The sequence below is a fragment of the Lineus longissimus genome, chromosome 13, assembly GCF_910592395.1.
Source record: "Lineus longissimus chromosome 13, tnLinLong1.2, whole genome shotgun sequence".
NCBI lineage: Eukaryota > Metazoa > Nemertea > Pilidiophora > Heteronemertea > Lineidae > Lineus > Lineus longissimus.
This window is the reverse complement of record NC_088320.1, coordinates 4,594,547-4,622,061: the sequence shown is the minus strand read 5'-3', so window position 1 is coordinate 4,622,061 and position 27,515 is coordinate 4,594,547. Positions and strand designations below refer to the sequence as shown.

The 27,515-nt window shown below is 41.4% G+C and overlaps 1 protein-coding gene across 1 annotated transcript; it reads right to left on the bottom strand.

The window, feature by feature from the left end:
- Positions 1-15,870: 15,870 nt before the first annotated feature.
- Positions 15,871-19,465, bottom strand: LOC135498063 (uncharacterized). Its single transcript, XM_064788217.1, has 3 exons — positions 19,309-19,465; positions 16,806-18,624; positions 15,871-16,379 (listed from the first exon to the last, which is right to left on the bottom strand). Exons 1-3 carry the CDS (start codon positions 19,334-19,336, stop codon positions 16,124-16,126), a joined length of 2,103 nt encoding a protein of 700 aa, XP_064644287.1. The 5' UTR covers positions 19,337-19,465; the 3' UTR covers positions 15,871-16,123.
- Between the last annotated feature and the right edge of the window lie 8,050 nt (positions 19,466-27,515).

Genomic DNA, 27,515 nt, shown 5'->3' with positions numbered 1-27,515 from the left:
TCTGTTTTTGACGTAGGCGATCACTTACTTAAGTTATACAGAGACACTAGTGCCTTTGCTGCCATCCCGCATGTTTGGAGCTTGTAGCCAGGACAAGACATTGCACAGCCCGCGTATGTCTGTTTTACAGTTGGTGATGTTAGACAGTAGCAAGCGTTCTCCATGGTCCCAGCCAACATGGCCGCACCCTCTACTCGACAGAGGTTAATGCACATTGTGACAGACATGTCTGATGCAGTGTGGATGGGTTTGTCACTGGGTGCGGCATAGCAACCAAGGTATCTAATACCTGCAACAGAAAATAAAATTACTTGGCAAAATGGAAGAAATGTACGACTTCTTTCTATATTGACATGCTTTTCTTGTTATGCAACAATTGCGTTCTTTATTAGCGTAGTTCTTAGCCTTCCAATAGAAATAAAAGATTGAAGAGCCGCTTCTCTGATGGTAAAATCACTTACCCTGGACCCGTTTCTCACAGATTGCATGCCAGGTCTTGCTAACATCGGTAGCGCTAAGTGTTCCCGAACTACACTTCCCAAGTCGACATAAAAACGGCTTGGCCATCCCAATATCCACATCAACGAATCCCCCATCAGCTGCAACATACGGTGATGTTGACCCTTGGTTTTTACCTGCTAATTTGATGTGCGTTTTCTGTTCTAAGCCTACCCTGTACGATATGAGATCACGTCCGTCGGATGTTTTGGAGCTAAGTTCCATTTGTGTTCCCAGATGTTTCATGCCGTCTATCAATCCAGCAGCTGTTTTGTATTCCGCCAAATCTGATGGAGAAAACACGTATGCATCTTGTGCCCTGCAGTGTTCTACAACGGCTTTGAGGTCCATTCTTTCAGAATAAGCACGTTTCCAATCAAAGCTGTAGCAACTTTTCTTGTATCCATACCAGCCCTGTGAGCACTCGGTCTCATCTGAAAAGTGATTGCAGAATGATCTCTTTGATATAAAAGTCTAGTCAGTTGAGTCAAACATTCCCATATTGCGGGAACTACCAAGGTCAATTGATGGAAGGCCCGGCAGTGCATCTACGAGAAAAAGAGTGTGCCCTGCTGTTTTGCAGGGAAAATCTACCAAATTTCCGCTCACCAGGCCACAGCTGCAGAATCCAAGGAACTAGCATTGTCTTAAGGACAACTGAACTTTGTGAATCGGATGCTGGTCCATAGTAGCTTCACTTCCCAAATGCCAGAGGATTTTGCAGGCACTGCAAGTATTATCAGAGCAAAAGGAGTTTTGTTCTTTTTGCCAGGTCAGCATTTGTACCCTCTTGTTTTGGAAGTTGGAGCACAAATTACCTGAAAAGCCGCACGTGATGTATTTTCCTCCCACCAGATACGTGCTCTTATAATGGACATTGTTCATGTACAGATCGAGGCAGTTATTGGCCCAGACGTCATCTCGAATATATTCTGAAATAGATAACTCTGCTTATTTCCAGCTGCATCTTGGCTCCAACTTTGCTGTGTTGGGTAAAACAACCAATATCCCCAGTTTGGTCCTTAAGCTCTAAAGGTTGTAGGAAGCCAGAGAAAGGGAGCAGTGTCAATAAGTGATGGATATTCCAAAGTCAGTTGTGCCAGAAGTAGGCTTATTGGTGAACTATGCTGGTTGTTTTGTACAGGTGTTTTTTGTTCTTAAAATTGTTATAGCTGTTGCCAGAAATGTGTAGGAGCACTTACCAAGGTCAATGAAGGTAGCAGCAGCACTCCCCCCACAGCTTTGGGAGGCTATCCCTGCACATTTCGTGTCACATAGCATTGGCTGGTCTTGAGCTTTTCTATTCGACAGTGACTCTCTCACTATGGGGGCATCTGCTTTGAGGCACTTGCATGTTTTCCCTTTGAGCAGGGCAATGGTGGCATTCTTTCCCTTACACACTTGAATGCAGAGAGTAAGGCTCATCTCGCGGTAGTCTGCAAGCTCCAATGTAGCCTTTTGACTGTTCACGCCTGCCGTTTCTAGGGAGGAGTCTAGGTAGCATTTTAAGTCTGGAAATAACAAGGGATTGAATCAGGGATGCACGCTCATTAACCAGCTGTTGTCATTGAAAACATCAAGTGATAAAACGGTATTTGTTGAAAAGAGACTCTTAATTCTTTTAATGATATACAGTCATACTGGCAAAATATATATTAAGGCGAGCTTATGATTTTTTTATTGTCTTGAGATCTACAACTTCTTTTTATTAATTCATGTAGTTGTAATTGTCCGATATTTGGAGTAAATCAGATGCAAGGAATCTTATTGGAAATTTAACAAGGCTGGCCGGGACTGACCGTTATATGCGAGTATTTGGTTTATGGGAGGCTAATATAGGCGAGATCAGGAGAAATCATGTTATTTCCTTATGGTGAGATATACTGCAGATAAAAAATAGAGGCGGAGACTTAGATTTTGCTCACATGGTGGTTTTTCACAAATATATGCTTTCGCACCCTTGTCCTCCCAATAGAATGCAAGAATTGGTTGACAGGTAAAGTTTCCTTGTGGCGCAAATTTGAAAATCGCTAGGTCTACCGGGGCTTTTGTACGAAGATCTGAGTTACAGGGTGAATCAAAGCGATTTAGGACTCCCGTGGCCCAAGCTCTTAGGAAAGGCAAACTTCCAGGGAAGTCAGAATCTCTTGTGGCTCCCAGATGATAGTATGTAAGATGGTCTATCGACCTGAAGGCTGAAACAGAAAACAAAGACATAAATGGTTATCTATTTCTATTCATTATATAAGTAAGGATCAATTCAAGAAATACAATTTAGTAACAATATGCAGGGGTTCACATCAGTGGCAGCAATAACAGAAACGATTGTTGGACTTTCATTCAACTACAAAAATGTCCTATATCCAAAACGAAATCTGGGGTGTATTATGTTCCTCGCCCTTAAGCACCACGTTACTGTAAAGTATGTAAAATAAGGTGGTACAATTATAGCTGCTACACTGTGCGGATTTTAATTGTACCCGTTTACTTTGAGTACCCAATACCTGGCCAATCATGCTCATTGAAGATGACACAAGAGAATATTTTTCTTACCAGTTGCGTAACTTTTGATAAACTCAATTTGGTCGTCAGCCACAGCTGCCGCTAAATAGCCGCCTATTCCCTTGCAGTTTTTATCGGCATTATGTTTCTTCGGCATCGGTTCTTCAGTAAACCTCCAAATCTGATAGCAAGATAGTTTGTGCGCCAGGTAACCCTCTGGGCAGGCAGTTGAGTTATCTGAAAGTAAAAGCATATTATACTCGGGTTTCACCGAACGGTTCTGAATATTCAATTCAAGCTCAGTATTCATGCACAGGATCATTCTTTGCCATTCAGCATGTTCAATTAATAGACATAAAGATAGCGACACCAACTTCCCAATGGTCATGACATCATATTCCAGCTTCCTTTGTTTCGACCTAATACATGTGGTAATTTATCAGCTGTCTTGACAAAGTACTATTTATTTAAATGTTACCCAAATATAGTCCCTGTCCTGACAGAGTAATATTTTTTCAGATGTTGCCAAGTCTGCTTACCCCTAAAGTAGCATTGTTTAATCTCTCCACTGATATTGTACCTGCCATGTTGTCTGATGCCTTGGTCGGCTAAATCTTCACATGCGGTTGCATCTAAATTATATCCGTCTAAAAGTAAAACAAAGAAGAAATGTATCAACTACTTCTGCCCTCATTTAGTATATTCTGAAAGTGGTCAGTCAGCGAGGTCTGTCCTAAGTGAATGAGAGATATTGACATATCATGAAGAAGCCTATAAAAGGTTTTAAAGTACCGAAGGCTCTGGTGATGGTAGTGTTCAAGACGGCAAGCTCTCATTAGCAGCCACAAATGCATATAAATCAGATCAACAGTGGTTCTTTGAATTGAATGTTCTGGTTTTGGGCAACAAGAGACATGCTATGGCCGAGTTCGTCTGGAACCAAAGCCGAGGGTAGAGTGGGAGTTGCACATGGGATGTCTAAAATGACATCTAAAGATAGGTTAACTTGAGGACGGTCTGTAAGCCAAATGATTACCTTACCAACTTACCAACGTTGTGCACACTGTAGGTATTGTTTTCAGGATATGGTGCTCCACAAAATTGAAATGATGCTCCAGCACATTGATTTCTACAAAACCTCACTGGATTCATTGTCGGAGCAGCGTCAACAATTCCTTCAGGGATGCAGTAACAGGATGTCAACCGGAGTGCTGCAAACTTTGATTGCTGACCTTTGCAGAAAGCGAGGCACATTCTTATGTGGATATCAAACGAATCTGTGAACTTGGGCCACTTTGCGTTTGGAAGGCCGAGATCCAAGCAGCCACGGTAACCTATTGAATGTAGAAAATGTTGGGAGTTTATTTAGGTTACTATTTTTATGAGGAATGGTTGTTCTTATTCTTTTACCAGCATGCATGTACACATATTTTTTTGGTTTATGTCCTATTCTCTTGTGTATACTTACCGAAGTTTTGTTTGCAAACGACTCCTGCGTACCGAGATGCCTTTTTTTTGGGAATGGGTTTTTCCAGCATCTTGGTGAAATACCAGTAGTTTTTAGTGATTCCTCTTGTCCAGTAGTCTTTCTCTGTAACATTAGATTTGGTTCCGTCGGCCCACCAGAAAACCTTTGTGTGTGGATTACTCTGCAACCCAGTGGCATAATGACGAAATGGTTCTCTCAGTAACCATGGCACGCTTGCCCCTAAATGTTTTAAAGGACAAAGTTTTAAGTTTAGAGGTCGTGTTGAAACAGGCAAGATGCCGGGGATCAATTTCGTCATCTTCATGTGGTGAATATGTACAGTTAGAAGACTGCGTCGTCGTGGAAACGTGTGAGTAGTTTCATTTCACTGCCAGGTGGGAGAGACCCCTATTGGCATGGCGACTTTGTGTAACTTAGTCTGACCTACCCGGCTCCAGCCTATAGGTACCCTTTAAAATATGAGTATAAATCCAGTGTGTTTACTTATGTGCTGCAAAATTACTCAGATAACATATAAGGACTGCTCCCCATCACCTTTCTGTAAGTTTGTCTCCCCACATCAACCATAACACCTGCGTGAATAGAGTAAAGTTACCTATACTGCGTAGATCCGTTAGTTCTCCTATGTTTCGGAATGTCATGGCTGTGCTGTTTCTTGCAAAGCAGTAATAAAAGCCATCTTGCCGACGGTAATCTGATGGATTGAAGAAGTAGCAAGATCCCTGGGAGAAAAACCAGTGGTGTGGACACGGCTTGTGCACTTGAAAAGGAAGAAGTTAATTTAAACAAGGTTTTGCATTGTACAGGTGTATGGACATAAAAATGTTATTATATCAGCTGTCTCATAATTGTTGTAGGAGATTCTCTATCTACCCCGCTGCAACAGAGGTCAGTTTCATGAACTGCTACACTTCTTCCTGTGTTTCCTGGCCGTTTTCAAGCAGAACGAAAATTAGATATATCTATGTGTGAAAAATCTTCAAATTGTTCAAAATTTAAAAAATAAACACATATACCTACCATCAAATGAACACTTTTGTATTCCTGAGAGTTTGCGTGCCCTGTTGACCAGTAAATATTCACCGGATGGCATTTCGTTCAGATAGACCTCGTTACAACTCTCAAAAAATCCACCAATGTCAATTTGAAGCCAGACTGCCATGGCCGCGGCCTTTGATGCATCTGCAATTGTAATTTGTAGTCATTTTATCTGTAGTAAAGGTAACCTCAACATATCAATTCAGAAGTAGTTCATACATGTATGGTGTAAATCTGAAATGATATTGTTACCTTTGACTTTTGTTGTTGAATTCCCTGGAGCATACAGGATCTTCCTTCCTTTTCCAGTCACGCATTTATCACCTGATCCAAATACCTCCAAGTAAATCTCTCGGTTGTCACAAGATGTGTCTGTGCCTTTCCCTATCAAGACATTCGACCTACAATGAGCATCATGGTGATCATGATCAATGCAGACAACTGAAGTAGGAGAATTGCAAAAACAGCAACTTGACACTGAAATGACCCCCCCCCCCCCCCCCCCCCCCCCACCTTCACGAGCACATCAAGCCCTCTCTAACCTTATTTTCAAAATCGTTGTTTTATTTCTTGATAATTCAAACCATACCGTGTTTTCCAAATGATAGTCGTATCTTCGTCTCGTATTTTCTGCTTCATTGAACTCATTTCTTCATTTCCATAAGCCTTCTGGATGAAATTGTTTGAGATTATGTTGTCTGGGCCGAATGTGGCATTCCAAAGTGACTTTCCTCCATTGTCAAATAATTCTATTCTTGCCTTTGAGGGAGAGCAGAATGTAAAACAAGTAAAAAAATGAAATGACATTAGTTGGATTCAATGAAAGCAAGAAGCCTATCATCAATCGCGAAGCCTGGTCGAGTTCAAATGAGCAATTTGAAATTATGCGGTTCCTTAAACCCCCGAATTGATTATGTGGATAGTGGGATGATAATCACCCCAAAAAGTGTTTTAGCAAGAGAAAGCGCTATAGTGTGAAACATTATCATTATCTAGTATTATTAATTATGTAAATATGCACTGAATATACATTTCAACATTGCTGCTACTCACCCCAGTAACCCTCATCGATAGATACTTGGACTGTGGTGTAACAACAGTAAGATTATGTGACATGGGGTGCACAAAGGAATACATATCGTAGTTCATCTTCATTTTCTTTTCTAATGTCGGAATGTCTTTGCCTGTGTAGTCATTCTCTGTAACTTTTAATCCAAGCTGCCATGTCCAAGCTGAAGAGAGATTCGATAAGTTCAGTGGCCAAAAGTGCACATGACAAATTGGTTGTTATTCGTATGATATTGAATATAAGATGGCATCCTCCTTGCGCAGGACAATGGGAAAGAAAAGATCATGAGCCGCATCTAAGTTTAAGGTACTAGACCGGTAACGCTGGAACTAGATGTTCATTATGAAGGGTTGACCATAGGCACCACCATTTTGGCTAGAGCTTGAAATCCTAAAGCAATGAGAACTTCTTCAAAATGAAGTACAGACTCCCACCCTTGAAATGGGCACATCGTCGACCCTTAAACAGAGCATATTTCTTTTTCATACTTACTTCTGTAGACAGAGTACAGACTACCTGGCCCTCCACATTTCTGATAGGAGTATCCTGGACACAGTATATTACAGACAGGACTCGGCATGGTCCTTCCTTTATCTATTACATCAAGGCATCGGCAAGTGTTATTCTGCACATGGGCATAGCGCTTCGTTTGCTTCTTGCAGTCTTGCATGCAGATTTTGACAGTCATTCTGTCATCCACGTAAGCGTCTGTCATTTCGGCATGTTTATCTTCAATGCATCCTACATATGCAGATGCTGAAATCAAGTACAATGACGTCAGTATAGAAGCAATGACCAACTGATCGCCGTGTACTTTTGGTGTTGGAAATAACGTATTTTCGTATAATTCAAGTTGAGCTATTAAGGAGTAATGGATTAGGTCTCCAGTAACAGAATCTTTAGTAATGAATGAATTATCGTTTTTTTGGCGTTCACACAGGCCGATACTCCTGATCTGATGATGAACTTTTATAAAGTGATGTCATCCCCTGTTCAAAATCTCAATACCAGTTTCTTCAATAAAAGGCCCAGAATAACCTCTTTTATATAGCCTGTTTCACTTTCCTGCCACGATGGTGTTTGTATAGTAATTTCCCGCATTCACACCAAATAATCACTTGGTCAAACCAGAGTCTTGGCTTTGATCTTGGATTAAAACTACAGAGATTTTCATACTTACAGTCTCCTTTCTGACATACATGCTTAAGTTTAAGCGCACACGGTTCTGTAACCCATCTCGTCTCATCAGAATCAACTCTGACGCAGTTGTGATTAAATGTTTTCCAACCTTTGGCGAAGGAATGGTGAAAATTATGGTAGTTTAAGAGCGTGCCGTCTTGCCACAAGAAGGGTGAGTCTGTACTTCTTTTACTCAGACCGATCCACCATTTATAAGAGTATAGCGAGCGATCTGAAACGATGAAAAATGATAATGTTATTCCCCAAAGCAGTTCGTAGAATGTTCTTATAAATTTCTCACTACTCCTCCATGTAAGGAGACAACTTCGGCATGAGATACATCGGAGTTTTTTTTATACGAAAATGGCTTCCAGAAGAACCACGCCGCGACATCTTTAGGAAGGATAGTTGAAAAATCACTGATCTCCAGTAAACAATGCACTAGAACGGGATGTATCGTAAGCCTGCCTAAAATTCATATGTCATGTCAAAAACTGCCTCGCAACACTGGCGAATATATTTATTGAAAATCAGCATCAGTGTACTACCACAGGTGGCGGCGCATGGTGGGAAGTAGGGGTATTATCCTCCTGATGAGGCGAATAACCTGTCCAAGTTGTCCCGGCCTTTAATAAAATAACATGAAGGCTTTGAAGAGACTATTATCAACTACCAGAAGTACTCGGTATGTAGCCCCACTCAAAGCTATCCTGGTATAACCAGTTCAAGCAGTTGTTTTCGATATACATGTACTCCGCCTATCGATATTTCAAAATTTTGTATATGACGTAGGCGTAAAAAAGCCTGATCTCAAGCTGCTCAAAGCTTCCCCGGTGTTGGTGTAACGAGGTCCGGTTCGGGGTAGTGGAGTCCAAAACCTGACGGTCAAAATGTGTAGAGACCGACACTGACCAGTTAAAAAAGTTATATAGAAGCGGCTCTGATTACCGTTATTATCATAATTATTATCATTTACTAGTATAGTTTAGAAAGTTATATAGAAGCGGCTCTGATTACTGTTATTATCATAATTATTATCATTTACTAGTATAGTTTAGAAAGTTATATAGAAGCGGCTCTGATTACTGTGATTATCATAATTATTATCATTTACTAGTATAGTTTAGATTTAGTCCATACTTGCTAGTATTTTCACTTACATGTCGGGTGAATGGCAGCACCAAGGAAACGTTGTTGTTCCTTGTTTGTGATGGTCGCCAAAGTTGCATTCACTTCATAGCAGCTGTCTATCGCCTTGGCATAATCCAAGAGCGTGGTGTTCAATAAATAACAATTCCCTTGGAAGCCTATCCAACCTTCCTGACAGCGTGTTCCATCTAGGAAAATATGTGAAACGTTGATTGATAATAACACGGATATCAGTCCGACGATGATGAAAATTCGAAGTTCGGTATTAAAATTGACAAAACTTTGCAAGCACAGTCAGAAACTGTGGGGGAACTTAGTACTTTGAACAGTGATGCAACTTCAAATGTATAGTTTCTAGTTTCACCTTTATATTAAGAACCGTCTTGGATCGTTGAAGCTAGAGCACAAGTATTTGCTGATTTGGAGAGTGTGCACTGTCTCTCATACATTACCTGCCATTGTACACGAATGTCTGGAGTTGTTGAACTCTCCTGAAAATGTTGACCGTCCATCTGGTTTTCGGTGCAGGATGTAGTCGTTGTTAAAATGGACCCCATTTTTGAAGAGGTCGTAGCAGGATGCCCCCACACTACCTGTGTCTCCTGCAATGAAAACAATTTGCATGGGAAAAATTTCTATTTTCGTAAGAATTACAAATTTAGCCATCAGTTGGCATATCAGCTTTGACAAGAACTACCCAAAGCTCGCCAATCATAATTATAGGGCTTCAGGTGATAATGAGCGCAGGCGCTCAAATGCGGAGCCACGGATGTATCTGTGGTAGTGCTATACATTCGTGATGGAGCCAGAGAAGAATTGCATGAGTTCAGAGCACAACACTGACCTTCGATCTCAGTCCCGACTGTGGAGACGACGGCAAAATATGGTGAACTCTCCGAACGAGAGCCGCAACTAAAGAAATTATTCCCCGGGCATATCATGTCACATCCCTCCCATCGATGCATTGGTGTCACTTCCGTGTTCGAAAGCATATTTACACCAAGGCAGTAACATTTTTTGGATCGTATTGCGGCATATACGGCACCTGAAATATACATGTACATGTACGTGTATTCATAAAGACGTAGATTTTGATTATGCATGTAGTATTACTGACTCTAAAACCCGCGAGTTTTACCTTTGAGAAAACGGGGCAAAATTGTACAGGTTTCTAAAAGAAATCCTTTGCTTGAAACGCTGATGTTTCGTTTTATCACAAAATTAGAATTACTTATCCGACTCAAATGTAGCTCTTATAGCACGTGACGTATCCGCACTGCAGGGTTAGCTCCTGTGGAGTATTAAACGGGAGTTTTCATAAGGTATTGCATGTGAAGTACATGTATATCCCCCATTTGAAAACTTGGATGTTTACCTCTGTCTCGACAGTATTCTTTGCAGGGTTTAGGATGAATGATGGGCATGGTTGTCCCTGTTTCCTTCGGTGGTGGAGAGGAAAACTTGTAGCATCCATCTGTTGAAAACGTAAGTTTCAAATGTCACGGTTGATACATTTATTGCAAAGATATAACTCGCCTTGTCGCACTTTATACAATCATGTCTTGACGCGCTGCACACGCCGACTTGGATGAGAAAATCATAACCTGAGATCATGGAACCAAGGTTTGCACGTGATGATCGAGAAGAATTTTTTGAAACCAACAAGTGCAATGTATATCGATTGAGTTTCTCGTTTGAAATTCATATTATGTGCAGGATTTTTTCTTGCATCTCGTTTTTTCTCTTCTTAAGACCGCAAGGTCACTCTGACCGATTCCACCCTTAAAGATTACACAAAAAACGAAAAAAACCTACCGAACGTGTAATAAACAGAATATACGGGGCCAACACCTCCACATGTCTCCCAAGTGACAGTGCTGCAAAGTTGGTTACAACTGATCGCCTTAACCGTCGGTGCTTCGTCGAGACACGCACACGTCCCTACCCTTATCGCTGAGTAGGGTTTTGACTCATTTAGGCACTTCCAGCGACATGTGTCCGAGTCGTATTGACCAGAAAGCGGAGTGGCACTGCTGACACGAAAGCAGCCGTAACTCGCTGGGTGTTCTGAAGAAACAGCGTTTTGTTGATGATAACAACTGGGATTTTCAAGGACTTGCTATCTAAACTGGCAACATTAACTACGATGTTTACTGGCACTAAAAGGATGTTCTCTTGATCATCACTAAATTTCCTTCAGAATTTGCCGGATGTGGGTTTTTTCTTGTTATATTTTCGTGTAATTTTAATGAGACCCTATGATTAGGAGCCAAGTCGGTCAAATTACGTTACACGAAGTCGCCAATAGGGGGTCTCCCGTCTGACAGAAGAAACTATTCGCACTTCTATAAATAATATATTTTATATTGACAAACATAGCCAACGCCCGAAACTGTGTGCACAATATGGAGTTCATGACGAACATGTCATAATTCGTTTATCTGGATTCGCGAAAAAAATGTATTCCTTCTTTATCGAGAGAAATGGAAAGAAATTACGTTACCCGCCAAGACAAAAATAGTAAAGTTTAAGATTTTTCCGAAATTTTCAGGCGCAAAAGTTGTGTGTAGTTTACAGTGTCGCCCTGCGTCATTTAAAACAATTGATGGGTGGGGGTCATGTTTTTATTAAACGACGGTATACCTACTGGTACAAATCTGAGAACGTCCATTTTTCGGCGACCACGTAAGGCTCTTCTTTTTATCGAGTGTGCAGTGCCACTGCAAGTAGTACGTGATCTTCCCAGTGAGACTGTAAGGCGTAGCCCGTTGTATGTTGCCGGACGGACAGGCATAGATGACCTCGTAGACCCACGAGGCGTTGTACGAGTACTTGTGTACAAGACGGGCTGGCGCTTGATAGGGGATTGTGTAAGATCTGCATGCGAACCCTGATACTTCAACTGGAAAAAGAGCAATTTGTAATGAACAATTTTGATCCGTGCGAAATATGAAGTGAATAGCGTATTCACTCTTAGACTGTTTAAAAGTACATGTACATTTGTAATGAATATCTTAACGCAGTTATGCTTTTGTCTCATTGAAATTTCAGAAGAAGAGAAGAACTGCTGATGGACTTACCCACATTTCTGCTCACAATCAATAAGGCCTGGAGAAAAGAATTTAGAAGAAGGTTGCACACTTCAGTAACTACTTGTGCTCGTCTTGGTGTTTTCCATAAAAGGCACGAACACCACGGTAAGAGAGAGGTCACATTATACACTGAGGAGAGAACAGAACAGAGACTGGCCTCACTCTCACCCCGTATAATCAATTTCATAACATTCGTAAGATATTTACTGTGTAGACGCTGTTTGGCCGGTTGACGGGCGCCTGTAGAAAATGCCTATTTTACGTGTAGTGGACCTATGTGAAACAGACGCACCAACACCTGCTAAATAGCGTCTACACAGTAATTCTAATTCGTAGTAAAAACATGCGATGATAAAAATGACTCTTGTTGAAGAAACTGCGCCTGAGATGGTACGGACATGTCTCGGTCGTATGGAATGAACAACCACACTCTTAGAATTGAAGGTTTTTGAGCTTCGGAAAAATCATTAAAGGTTTTTCGGCAAACACAAATATGCACCCCGTCCCCGTAGAGGTTTTTGGGTCAAATGGAAAAAAACCGCATATTGATTTTGAGAGAGTGAAAAGCCTCTAAGGTTTTTTCACTTCGCCGGCTGAATAACCTCGGCGGGTTGCATATTTGTGTTGACCGATAAACCGTAGCTCAAAAACCTTTATTTCTAAGAGTTCAAGAGCGATTCTCGAGTGGAAGCCTGAGCGAGGAAGACGCCGTATCTATGTGATTTAATGAGGCTGTTGAGAAGGACGCGTGGGCTGGCGGGCTTGCCCTCTCAACCCACCGAAAATGTCACCAGCAAGGCGACCGTGGCTACACTGGTGGCGCCTTAGTTATCTGATGACAACGACGATGATTGAAATCCAGAAAGTTAACTTTTATGTCTCAAAGCATAAATCGTTACCGTTTGTGATTAAAAACCGAGTCGCCCGCGTCAAGGACCATTTGCTATTTACCCATATTGGGAGTACGATCATAAACCGCAATATTAGCTATAGGCAATTGGTAATGGAAGGCACATCAGGACAGTCAGGTTCGATGCTTCACGTATTGGCTAGTTGGCAGTTTCAGCCTTGATCGTTTTCACATCAGAACTGCATGGAGGAGATATCTAGTATGTTACTCAATTTCACAAAAATGGTACTTGACCACCTTCCTGTTTTAACATCCTTATTAATTTTGTGACTTTATACGGGGGGAAATATACGTGACGACAACATGTAATAAAAGAGTATACTCACCAACAGAACCATGAATATGTGAAGAAATCGTCCGCAACATATGCGAAGAAGCTCCATCGCGTATGATACAGTCCTACTGTCTGAATTTGCGGCAGTCACATGTACATTTTTCGAGCTCACCCAATGTTTTGTCAACTACTTTAGGAAGGCTGTTATCACTCCTCAATGATTATTTTAAAGGAAGTTTGTTGCACTAAAATTCAAGTTCAATGAGTTTGATATAGGCATGTAATATAAAACTTTTTTCAACTATCTATAACTAATAACCCGTGATCGCGCTCTTTATGTCGGCTTGATTATCGAAAAAAATTAAATCCATCTTCAATATATAGCACTAGTGAATAAATCCTATGGAAGTGTATAACCCAGAAAAATTGTTAAAAATAAAACATCAGATCAAATACAAATCAACATCAAACAGATTGCGATATTCATCAGCGGTCGTTACGGAAAGCGAAACTGACTTGTTACTACAAGTAGAATACACCGTTTATACTTTGCTATGAATCCCACGTAAATTCTCCGTCTGTATGATTAAACTATTGGTGTTTCTTCATCGGTGCTCGTCCCCGAATTGAAAATTAGTGCGGACAATACAGAGTGGCTTCCCTCCGTATTAAATATTAACCTTTAGTATAGATGGACGGTCAAAATAATCAAACTGTCAGTGTTTTCGGCTTCGTCAACGAAACTAACATATATGCGTATATACATGTACTTCAATACCAAAAACGTCGATTTGTGCCGCGTGTCGTTATTGTTGTTTTTCAAATTCCCGGATGTTTCACATCATGTTTCTCGATGTTTCACATCGAGAAAGTTACGGTTCATTTAGTATGTACGCGGAATTTTCCGATATATCTATAGGCTTACTACCCCCTCCCCTCCACCCTTGTACTCTAGAGCCCTGAGCGGCATCACACCTGCGTACGTACGCAAAAAGATCAAATCATCTTATAAGCGAGCCTCCCCCCGCTCCACCTGTACGCAAAATGCACTTCAAATTTACTTATGTACCCTCCCATTCATTACTAAATAAACGGCCCTTGTACAATATACAGAGCAACACACTGACACTAGAAAACACTTGAAGGACAGGACCTGACATTGAGCGAAGCCAACCAACAACAACGAGAATATAGGGCTTCCTTCCGCTTGATCGCGGGGACAGGAGACGCATCTCTTGAACATTCTGAGATCAGGCTATACAAAATTTGAAGTAACGACAGGCGAACTTTTTATATTGAAAACCGCTGGTTATGCCAGGATGCTCGTTGGAAGTAGTGAGGAGCTCCGACTGTTTCCCATTATTCGTGGCATTGATTGAGTATACACTAAAAACAGATCCATACGTTCTCCATGTGTCACCATATTGAAATTTTTTGATGGTTTACTGTCTATTGTTGTATGGGGATATTGATGTGTGGGGAATTAAGAAAATATTTTAAAACTGTGTGAAGTCATTACCTTTCCAACTACATTCTCATTAAGTTTTCAATTTCAGAGCCGGGGAGGGATGTGGTCGGATGGATTTGTGAGGCTTTCTCGCTTTTTTGTACCTAATCCCTAAATAATGATCACGTTCATAAAAGCCCTGTGTGCGTTTCTCCTCGACAAGTTTTGCCGTTAAATTATTCAAGTACATTTACGATTTTCACACATTGCTTGGAAACTGACAATTTTGTCGGACAGTTTGAATTGTCAACAATGAGTAGTATTCGATATTCAAATATTACAGTCGTTGCATGTATACGTACATATATATCTCATACTAGCTCGTCACCCGCTCTTCAAGGGGTTGGACAACTCGCCGAGTGGCATGATGTTCGCCATACCATGTCTACTCGACCTTGCATTACCCCAGTTCGGGCATCCAAAGTTCGACACAGGAGGGGCGCCTTCATGACTAAATCATTGGTTGGAGAAGATCGAATGAAATAACACATTGACATCGTAAAATGATGAAATTACGCATAAACAATACTAAAACCAAAAAGTTTTTTCAACTGTAAAATGTCTTGTAAAATGATATTTTACTTGAAAAAGCCATACCCCTCAAGAAGATTCAACCATTCTATCGGCAGAAACCGATCTCATCTGAAGTCTATACGAAGCACGCCGTACATGTACATGTACATGTTCTTGGAGGGTCTTCCTTTTGACAAACATTTCAATAGGACAGCTATTTTCTATATCGACCTCTTTATTTAAACTAACAGTTTATCGGTCAACTTGTGCAGTATTGATTTTGGAGATATTGATAAAGTGGGAATGATTGAAATATTGATTGCTGAACAGTTTAATTTGGAAACCTACAGTATGTACAGGAGTATGCATGTCGAAAAGGGGCAAAAGTATCCGTCATAAAATATATTTATCTGTTATACGTTTCTACTTCTGAAGTAGCAGTAACAAAATACAAATATTCCCATTCTTGAACAATTACAACAGCACCTGGCGATCAACTACTGTCTGTTTCAAAAAAATAACGGATGATCAACAGCCCACAAATGCCTGTGTAAATCTTGATGTGTATAAATTCTGTTTAGTTAAACGATTCATTCATTTGCTCATGCTGCACTAAGCAAAATACGAAAAGCAGCGGCAAAAACAAGATGTTTAATACATCGAAACACTTGGAAGTTGATTTATTCGAACCGTGCTGTAATCACAAAAACATATCAGAGTGGTATATTCGACAACCCTGCATAAAAAAACAACAACAAAAATCTCTCTGTATGTGTAGCACTGCATGCTTGTACGCTGTGCTTATTCCAGGCATCATCTTCGGAAAACCACATCATGAGTGCATTTATCAATACAGCTGTCTGGGATACATGTGCCAAGAGCAGAACCCGAATTGCATTTGGTCTAGAATGGGGCACTTGCTCTGACCAGTCCAACCTGAGAAACAAAGCTGCCAGCATCACCGCGAAGCTCTTGGTCATCCTGGTGTTGACCGCATATCGCCTGAATTGATGGGTCGGATTCTCTGCTCGCAAGTTCCCAACTGAACTTTACAGCGTCGCGCGGAAGCATGTTCTCGGTGTAATACTCTTCTACTGCTTTGCGAACCTGGCGAAGATGACTTCTGTTTGTTTCGCAGTAGACCTGAAGGGCGCGCCATCTGTAAGCAAAGGACAGGCGTAAAAACCTTATGGGGCCATTAGATTCCACAGAGCCATGGATGTACAGGCACTGCGATAATACACGGGTCAGTGTCGGCTGCGAAAGATAGGCAAACCGACGCCCTCTAGTAACATGGGGTGGCCTTTCTTTCCATACTCCTGTACTGGAGACACCCTCGGAGCAGTCGTAAAGTTCTTATAACAAGTAGTGATGACAAATCTGAATCCAACAGTTATCTTCGAGATGATGGCAGCCTATGTATATATTTATGTAGCCCAATTGCACGTTAGTTATGAGCTCGTGACTGACATTACCCAATTACAGTAGTGAACAATCTTGTTTCATATTAAAATAATGCCAACAATGCTAATGATCAATATATTTTGACGTAGATTTGACTGATTTTTTTCAGCACTTCACTCACCTGCAATAGTACGTGACCACCTCTTGCTGAAACTGTATCGACTTCCAATACTTCATTTTCTCCTCCTCACCAAGCTTCTCTGCTGCCTTCACCGTCAAAGCCATGCTCGGCTCAACGATGTCGGCACATTCCTTGTACCACTTCTGCACCAGGTCCGTGGATGTCAGCAAAATGCTCTCAACGCTGTCTAAAAGTGGGTCCGTCTGTTCAATAATCGTAAGGACCAGTTTCACTCTGTGGACGACTTCTTTATATTTCTGGATATCGTCCTTAAGACTGGAAATTTCCATGGCTACCTCAAAAGCTGCCTTTGAAGTGGTTGGTGACATTTTGGCTCCAGCTTCAATGTTGCTCGGTGCCTCTTGGACCTTGTTTCTCATCTCTGTGACCTTCTGCGTCATCCCAACTGATCTCTGCCTGAGAGAAGCGTTATCCTCACCAAGTATTGCATGCGTGACAGATTCATTGGACGGTACCTCTTCAGGAATTCCCTCTTTGAACCATTTGAGGACGTCTAGACAATTTGATCTAAGGGAACAGTTCGGGAAAACTGTCACGACGTCAATTCCTTTTTGCAGGATCCAAACAACAACTTTAATTGATGTCATGTATCGTAATATTTCAAGGAGTCGTAGCTTTCGTGTTATGCCTAGTCCAACGAACACGCTAACCGCAACAGCTGTTCGCAGAACACATTGAATTGATCTATCAAAAACACATATTTGGGTTGTTTTGGGTGATTGTGGATCTGTTTCACTACTACCTCCACTCATTAGCTCTGCAAGTTCCTTCTCCGCACTCTCAAGTTTCGACTGTCGTTTTTCCAATGCTTTTTCAACTTGGGATTTCATCTCTTTGACCTTTTTCCTCATCTCTGTGACCTTCTTTTGCGTCTTCCCAACAGCTGTCTTCATTGTGTCCACATCCTTGGCAATTGCAGCAATGTCCGTCATAGCGAAATCAGGAAATCCATCCAGAAGATACAGATAGGCTATCTTCAACTTCTCTAAAATGTTGTTTGCGCCACTTTGGAAACTTTGCATCATGAGGGACAAAGTGTCGCAGAGTTTTAAAGTTTCGAACAACGACCCCTGCTGGTTGATGAGCAAGCTAGCATCGTCTGCTGTAGCGTTTGTAGTGATGCGTAAATATTTTCCAACGAGGGCTAAAGTCTTGATGACCTGAAGGAGCAGAATCGTTTCCTGTAACTGAGTTTGGATGTCTTTGACCTTGGCGTCGTCAGAGGTCGGTAGGGTTTCCAAGGAAATGACCTCATCCTCATCTTTGGCCTCATTCATCTCAATGATCTCCATGCTTGTGTCCATGGACTTTCCAAAATCGTCACTCTGCTCAACCGTTCCGTCATTGACCTTCACAACACTTCCTTCCTGGCTCTCCCCACCATCAGCTCCTGGAGTAATTCCATCTTTTCCTAGATTTCCATTCGAACCAGCTAGATTGCCCTCTTCAGTAGTTGCCGTGGCTATCTCTTCAAATCCTTCATCATGACTTTCTTCGCTACGTTCGGTCTCTTGGTTGATTCCTTCCCTTGTCGTCTGCTCATTGATGGCACCATTTTCTGGGATCTCTCCTTCTTCTACTATGACCATACTCCCTTCGTCCTCTGGGGCCAGGTCACCAGAGCTAACTTCTTGTCTGCTAGGAGTTTCTTCCTCTGTCGTCTGCCCATCACTGGTCACAGGTTCAAACACTTGGTCACCTCCAACATCGTCTACATTTCCTCCGTCATTGGCAGCAGCTTTCATTACGTTATTAGTCTCCTGGCCGTCTTCTTTTGTGTTGACGTCGGCCATTTGACCTGGAAAAAACGATATTTTGTACATATCGTACCGTGCACCCAAACTATGTGGGAATTCAAACCAAGCAGGTCATTGAGTGTATCATCTCTGGTCAAATGGTCACCAATACACGCTTAACATGTACATGTAGTTTAAAAGTTACATCATCTGGAAATTGTTAATTTCTGTCAACTGTTAAAAGGCTTTGGAATATTTGAAACGAAATGACACTACAGCTCAAACACGGCCGCGACAATGCCCTAATAACCTTCAGCGCTGACTTTTAGGGATAGCTGTAATTCACACTAGCGGCGCGTTTGGGAAGATCTGGAACTCGCGGGTGGAATCGCACCGGATGATTTCCGCCTCATTGTATATCACCGGCGCTGTAATCTGGGTTTCTCCCGAGGTTTCTCATCGCCCAACAACATATTACAAGGCACACGATAAGCAATATAAACTCTTCCAATAATCAATTGCTTTCATTTTCTATGCCTTTCTATGAGAAATGGCTGTGTCGTCTGTTGTGGGGAAAACCCATTTTTCATTTACAGAAAACGCCAAGCAAAGCAGGCTTTCCCTTCCTAAAGTATCTGTTTTGCTGTAAAGATTGGAGGTATGGCATGTGTGTAAAGAACAGGGATCATCTAGTGAGCCCTGGGGCCAGACACGCTACTCTCAAAGCGAAATATAATTAAACTTACCTTCAAACAGAATTTCCTCCTCAGCCATGGTTGATGTTGTCTGTCGCCTGTCTTCCCCGGCCTAGATGACGCAGACGACCCAATTGTTATCCCGTGCGGACTATGGACTCGCTGCGAACTTTGCGATGGAAAAATCACGCACGATTTCTCTTGGTATGTTATTCATCAGCAATAACAAAGTAGTTGACCCATGATCTTTAACACTTTGATATCATGATAATGAAGCGTTTAAATTGAATCAACATTGTGGAGATGGAGCCACTTGCGTATAGGTAGAGTGTGGCCAAGACTAGGTGCTGCTCTGATCCTGAGCGCATACTCTGGCGCAGTGATAGTAGTGTGCCTTAAGATTATAATGTCTGCAATGGAGAATGCTCCGAGATGCGACGATTGGAAAGCCAATGGCACAGTCTGCAGGATCGACAGTCGCCTGACCAACCATTGAAACTGCCCGTGAACCTGAATCAATATTTTCTCAGAATGGGACGTGGACCTCTTCTAATTCTGTGTCGAAGATCTTGGTAGGTATATGGTACGAACAAGGAGGCAAGAGACTATAGTAGATACTCCTAAGAGCCAATATGACGGTGAAAACAACCAATACCGTAAAGTCGGTTTAAAATTGAAAGCTCTTATGGGGCTCTTATGTTATCTACCAGTCATCAAGAGTTGGAGATAACATATGATAAAGTCCAAGTCTGAGTACAAAGGCCATGGACGAGAAGTCGAGCCGTATTGTACGAATTTGTGTCACTACTCGGGACTGACTCATTCGTTAAAAATCGCGGGAAAGAAGTGACGGATAGATATCACAAATCTTTAACAAACTGGTCCTCTCTAACGTTTTATTCCAAAGCATTTGCTCGAAGAATACAAAATGGACAACGGAAAGAGGAAAAAGACAGAAAAATCTTGCATGCCTTTTAAACTCGGTAATGTTTTAAAAGATAGTGGACTCGCGATCACTTAATGCTTTGAGACAATCGCAAATTAATACATATGAAAAAGCAAACATCATTTTGTCATATTTCGTCGTTTATTACCTGATTGCTACCTTGCCCTGCATCCTCCGCAATTTTTAGTTGATAGTTATAAGCCGTGTTGTTAAAAATATTCAAATTGCTGATATGGAGATGCAGCTCCGTAAGACAAAACAGCAAATTAACAGCTAGCAGCGAAAGTAGAGCATCGTAGAAAAATTCGGCGTATTTTGAAGCGAACGCGCAATAGCTTACTACTTTGATTGTTTAACCGAAGAATCACTTCGCCAAGCTCGCATCAATCGATTTTTAAATATCGTAACATTACGTCGGATCTGCTCAAACTAAAACGTCACACGTCTAAAAGCTGCGGAGGTTTTTAACCCGTGAAAAGTAGTTATCCACTAAATGTGCCATTGTGTAATAATCCCCGGTATATACGGTACTATCTTAATTTCTTTCAGCAAAGATGGCGGAGACGCGACAGGAAATGCCATTGTTGACTTTTTAATCACTTATCCTGCAGGCCTGTAAAAGAATATGTCTCCCCGTCAAAAATATGCCAATATATCGGCATTACTTTCTGTCGCCTGGATATATACTTGAAGACGATGATTGTTTTGTTTGCCAAGGCTGGCAAAATGTCCTTAGCAAAACGAGAATGGTTCAGTTTGTCACCGCGACGCCATACGGTGTGATGTGGAACTACATGTACTGATTGTAATGGTGAACTTGGCTTTGGTGGTCTCCGAGCCGCTGGATGCCAGATTCTTAGCCACGTGCATTACAGCAGATCAAATTGTACATGTAATTCATATGTTATCTTGAATTCGCGAAGAGCTATTGGCATGGTTGTCAGCTTGGGAGATGTCTTAAAAGTGACTTTACCGTATAGGCTTCGTTTATCGGAACATTTGGAACCGCTACATAATCAATATAAGATTAATAAGAACGTCTTCATCAATTCTTAGTGCATGTATAATCTTAGAGTAATCAGGTATTATATGTGTATAAACCATCTGATAGAGTCGCACAACCACGCTCGGCGTGCATGTCATGTGATGCAAATACGCCACCACGCGGGGACTATTAGTATTCGTCAACCACACTGATAAACGACAGAACCGTAGTGACTCGCACTGTCCTGTGTGTGAACGCTCATCGATGGCGACTAGGACATCCTCTCGCAGCTGATGTAATTTCACACTCCTCTCAGCATCCCAGAGTTCATTTCTGACACTGGAAACCTTTTTTTTGATCGGCAACAGCGACAACTTCAGAGAAACCAAGAAAAATACACGAATCGCATGCAATTTGATCAGAAAAACGAACGCGCTTACTCCATAACAGCCGTGGAGAGGTTTTTCCAAAAATGCATCAAGGAATTCGCCGGCTGTCTTGCTGGTTGTAATAAAGTGACGGAGCGCTCTTGCCCCATGACAGCAAATGAGAAAACGAGCTGTCACCGAAAATGGCGTAAATGCTGTCCCAGAGATGCCCCCCCCCCCGCCCCCAGATAATGACAAAAGGCTCTCCCGTCGAGTACTTTCACTCAAATGTTCAAAGGCTGTGCCAGTAATGGCTGCCATACCCGTTCGTATCGATTTTGTAATTAATAAAGAAATCGTCATTATCTCCCTGCCTCCGATGTACGAGTTCCTGTTTTTTGCCATGATGTTCCGCGGTGGTGCTTGCAGTGATGGTGGGAGCTTCTAGGGTCACATGCAGGAACTCATCTGACATTCTCTTTTTGAAAACTCGTTGACTTCATGTACGGCTCTCACCACATTTTAATGGTAAAACGCTTCGACTTTTTACGCACCACCATTGAGTGTACCGGTGTGGATTCGTGCGTCACCTAGACTACGCGTTGTAAGCGTCGATGATAGCGGATCACGGTGGAATCGAACCATGCTTATTGCGATGGAAGGACTAAAGAGACTTTATAAAGCCCCTATTATCAAAGTACAAAGTAATCAAGCCCTGATTCCATTGTATTCCACTAAGCTGATCTTCTTACAATGCGTAGTGAGTCACATGAATCATCACACTGTGTACGAAACGAAAAGAAGTGTCTGCCAACTCTCGAAACAATCAGTAAAGCCCGTTACACACGAGGGACTTCTCACCAACTTAGTTGGAATTTTAATTCATAACAGGAATCCAGACCAGGTAACTAATACTTTGCCCGATTAGTTGGAGTTGCTGGCTGCACTACCGACTTGTTCTATTTCTCAACGACATCTTTTGTTTATATAAGGATTTTTTTGTTTATATAAGGAGTGTGGGGTAGAAATTTCCCCGTGTGATTCAGTCAACAACATAGTTGGGCCATATTTTGACTCTTTATCTTTATAGACTAAATATAGTGCAGGACCTAAATATTGCTGGGATTATGTCTTTCGTGTGAGTGGGTGAACGACTCTCAACTTCCAGTCACCTGTGCACCTGTTCTTAATTTTAAAACCAACTAAGTTGGTGAGAAGTCCCTCGTGTGTAACGGGCTTAAGGGGACTTTAAGCTGCGTATGTATCTTTCTCACGTTAAGCACCCTATCATCACTCACTTTCAGCCAAGTGGTACAACAGCCAAGCTATTAACCGAGGCGATGAAAAAGAATAACCAGACTGTGTATCACAAGCAAAAGCGTCCCCTCTCGCGACAAGGCGTGGTACCAGGAACCATAAAGGAATAAACACGTTAAGGTTTCATTAACATTGACTCTACAGTTTTTGGTTATGAAGATTGTAAACCAAACGGCCTAAGATAGGCGTTGTGACTGACGCATCGCTTTCCATGCGTTAAGGTTCAAAAGAATATCGAGTTTGAATGGAAAGCGCATAAGCTCTATAAGATACCATGGATTCATTTTACCAAATAAGGTTCCTATATTAGCTATCGACAATCCTGGCAACTTTAGGTGGATAATTTTAACCAGATCGCGGCGATCCATGTCACGCCGTGCGTAGAAATTGTTGACGCGTCGTTCTACAGTCAACCCGTGAATAATAAGCTTCATCTGTGCCTTCTGTGTACCGATGCCTTTAAGAATGCCGATCGCTTTCCAAAAAATACCGTTTTCTTATCCAGCACGCTTTCTACATCTCACCCCTCAAATTAATCTGCAGATCCAATATCAAGATTGTGAAGAAAACTAAGCAAAAAGGTCACTCTCCAAGCGTGCCGAACCGTCGAACACAGCGGAGGGAGGCCAAAAAATAAACAGAACTGCCTTAAGTTTTTTCCCGCCAGCCTACGCCAAATAAATTTGCAAAGCGAGAGTTTTTCAGCGCTTCTGAAGTGACTCGGCGCTCGGTTGGAAAATCCCAGGGTAGCACGAAGTTTTTGCCTCTGCGCTAGAACGATTGAGGTGTTTTTCTATGCCGATGCAATAGTGCGGCATCGCTCTGTACTATGTTGCAACAGAGATAGATGGTGCGGGTTTTTTCTCTCGAAACTGATGGTGTAGCTCGCTAGGCAGACAGGAAGAGAGAGAGGCTTGCGATGTTAGCGATGTTAGATGATCGAGAAGGATCCGAAATGGAGTTGAGTTTGCCGCGCATGATTAACCCTTGGAGAAAGATTTATATCGTATACTGTAATTCATAATTTACATCTTCTTTAATACTCAGGACGAAGTTGAAAGTTTGGTTCAAGGGCGAAAGCTGTATTTGTCTCATGAGTGAATTTATCTCCCCCAACTTGCAAGATGGCTGCTGCTGCTGTATAAGCCTACTATATCGGCCGTGATGAAAAAATGAAAAAAAGACATGAGGAAAAATAATCATTTGAACCAGATGTTTGAACCATAGGATAACGCTAATCTTATACCACGTAGTATAAAATATAAAGGTACAATGTATGAGCAAATGTGTAGGCCACAGTGTGCCAGATCTTAATGTAGACCATTCCTGAAGAAAGTTTTATTTACGTAAAATAGGCCAGTAACCTGACAATATTATGACGTCTTAGGTGAAAATACCCAAACTAGCATCTTAAACTTGCCCAGTCAGTCGCGATTGACTCGGACCGAGCGCGTTGTTTGTGTTTCAAGATGACTTGTCGTAGCCTCGGGCCTCTCGCGCTCTGACGAGAGCCCAGTCATCTTCAGGGTGAGAAAAACGGGCCGAGAAGCCTTTATGCAGACGACAGTCCCGATACATCGCCTTTGAGTATCTCCTGAAGCCCGGGGCGATTTCTGTAAAGTATACGCAAGTCAAAATGGGAAAAGAAGTTGATCTTTACGTTCGTTGAGATGGCCAACGCCGGGCGAAGAAATAAAAAAATAAAAATCTCGCTCTCTGAGAGTCGGCGGTGCCGAGTTACGATTTGTCGCCATTCTTTTAATCCCAGTGTTCTATAACCATAGCAACGCATACACAGAGAAGCAGCATTTTGACGAGTGAATTCTTGATAGACAAAAAAGATTGAACTTTGCATGATTGCATCAAGACCTCCGGCAATGGAACTGGCATTTTGCCTTTGTATCTCGACTTTGTTTGCGTCCGAGTTTTTGCCAGGAAACTGTCATGGAACACTACTGACCGTTGTTCAAAACGAAGATCAAATGATGACTTCTTCGTTCAGCTTTACGTCTGTAATCGTAATTCTACTGAGCATGGTTCAGTTTGTTATACTTGGCTTCAAATTGGTACCCGACATGCACCACGCCAAACCCGATAAATTGGCTGGCGCAGAAAAGTCGCGAAGTCGCCTCCAGGTACCTCCCAAGAATTAGTTGACAACCAGAACTCCAGAGACAGCTCTTGTCCTCTCCGACCATTCCACGAGTGTCACATCTGACGAAGAGAACAAGGAAAATGCGGAATTACCCCCAGGTACATGTACCTCCCAATGCAGTTGTTGATGTCGTACAGATGCTGCATGCAAAAATCAGCTCAAAATTCCAACCGCTTCATGGTTTTTCAAAAATTTAGTAAATCTTGCAAAATTCTGCCATCAAACTCAAAAAGGGGCCTTGGATCCAGGGCCCATATGACCAACCATTGGCATGAATGTATAGGACTGAAAAGCCTGTAAGACCTGGGTACAAGGTATTTTTAAAGTGGTCTGCATCCGCAAACTATGCGTGATATAACGCTGAAAATGCAGGTTATTGATGATAGATATATAATCTGATAGATGTTAAAGCGAATTTTTTATATTACTGCTGGTTTGGCAGTAATTCTTCAAAATATCACGAAAACGATATTTCCTCTCAATCAACTGGACTTTGATGTTTTCACCCCTAATTTTGGTTCAGAACTCAGACTGACATTGTCTTCCATGTCATCGAGAAATTTTCCAAAAATGTTGATATTTTGAGAACATGTCCAAGTTGTAATTTCGTGATATTTTGAAGAATAAATGGTTAATTAGCATTGATATCGATATTTCACTTTAGCATCAATCAGATTATGTATCTATTATTACGTTCCAAAATTTTCAGAATCTTAGCTTCGCTCGTCTTTGCCCTGAAAATCCATCCAAAAATGACACTAAATGATATGTTGTTATTATTGATATCTAGACATGTCAGAACCAATAAAACACTGTCAATGCAGTTGTTGATGTCGTACAGATGCTGAATGCAAAAATCAGCTCAAAATTCCAACCGCTTCATGGTTTTTCAAAAATTTGGTAAACTTTTGCAAATTTCTGCCATCAAACTCAAAAAGGGGCCTTGGATCCAGGGCCCATATGACCAACCATTGGCATGAATGTATAGGCCTGAAAAGCCTGTATGAACTGGGTACAAGGCATTTTTAAAGTGGTCTGCATCCGCAAACTGTGCGTGATATATCGCTGAAAATGCAGGTTATTGATGATAGATACATAATCTGATAGATGTTAAAGCGAAATTTTGATATTAATGCTGGTTTGGCAGTAGTTCTTGAAAATATCACGAAAACGATATTTCCTCTCAATCAACTGGACTTTGATGTTTTCACCCCTAATCTTGGTTCAGTGCTCAGACTGACATTGTCTTCCATGTAATCGAGAAAATTTTCCAAAAATGTTAATATTTTGAGAACATGTCCAAGTTGTCATTTCGTGATATTAAGAAGAATAAATGGTTAATTAGCACTGATATCGATATTTCGCTTTAGCATCAATTAATTATTAGCTCACCTTCGGCGTCCGGCGTCGTCTAGCGGAGCACGTTTCGTCACCACTAGGGCTAGATGTCTAAAACTTGGTGTTATGGTAGCTTTTGGCAATATGCTCAGATATATTTTTCTTTTTCGCGATATGCCTACTTTCTGGCTTCCAGGCGGCAATCTTGGAAATTGGTTTTTCGACTTTTTGAAGCAAATGGTTGTACGCAGAGTGACGAAATTTACATGGTGGGTGTATCTAATAAGAGTAAATGAAATATCCCCCGGGTTTTTGATTTGACTGACTTTTCAAGGTCACAGAGGTCAAAGTTTACTAAATCACTGATAGATGGCACGTTTCGTTTTTATTTGAGCTAGAAGGTTCTAAACTTGTGAGGACATATATCTAGGGACCCTCTATTCTATCTCAAAAATCTGTCCCGCTCGGACTTCAAATATGGCCGCCAGGCGGCCATCTTGAAAATTAAACAAAGTCGGATTGCAACCAAATTTCATGTGATTGTATATCTATGTACTCTTTACAACATCCTTGATTTTCAGTCAAATCCATTGACCAATATGGCCGCCATTTTGAAAATTAAAAAAAGTCCTGTTACTCCGAAACTAATGATCGGATTGCAACCAAACTTAATGCGATTATGTATCTATGTACTCTTATCAATATCGCTAATTTTCATTCAAATCCCATGACAAATATGGCCGCCATCTTGGAAATCCAACGAAGTCCTATTACTCCTCAACAGTTGAACAGATACAAAAAGCTTTTAGGTTGAATCCTTGAAAAATCATTTAATGGAAAGAAAACGAACAGAAAAACGACTTAGTCGTTAACACCATCTTGTGACTACCTTTCTACAATAAATTAATAAATTGAAAATTATGCCCATATGAAAAATTATTAATGAAATAAGGTAAGATGGCTCAATTAACAATTATAGCCCAGAAGTCATCTGGATATACAATAATTGGATTTGGGATATACTTGTATAACTTGAGTGGGCACATGATCTAGATCTCCAACTTAATGATTCATTACAGCCAAGAAATGCATTTTATCAGATTATCGTTTGTCTGTGACTATCATGCATAAATATTATACGAATAAGCT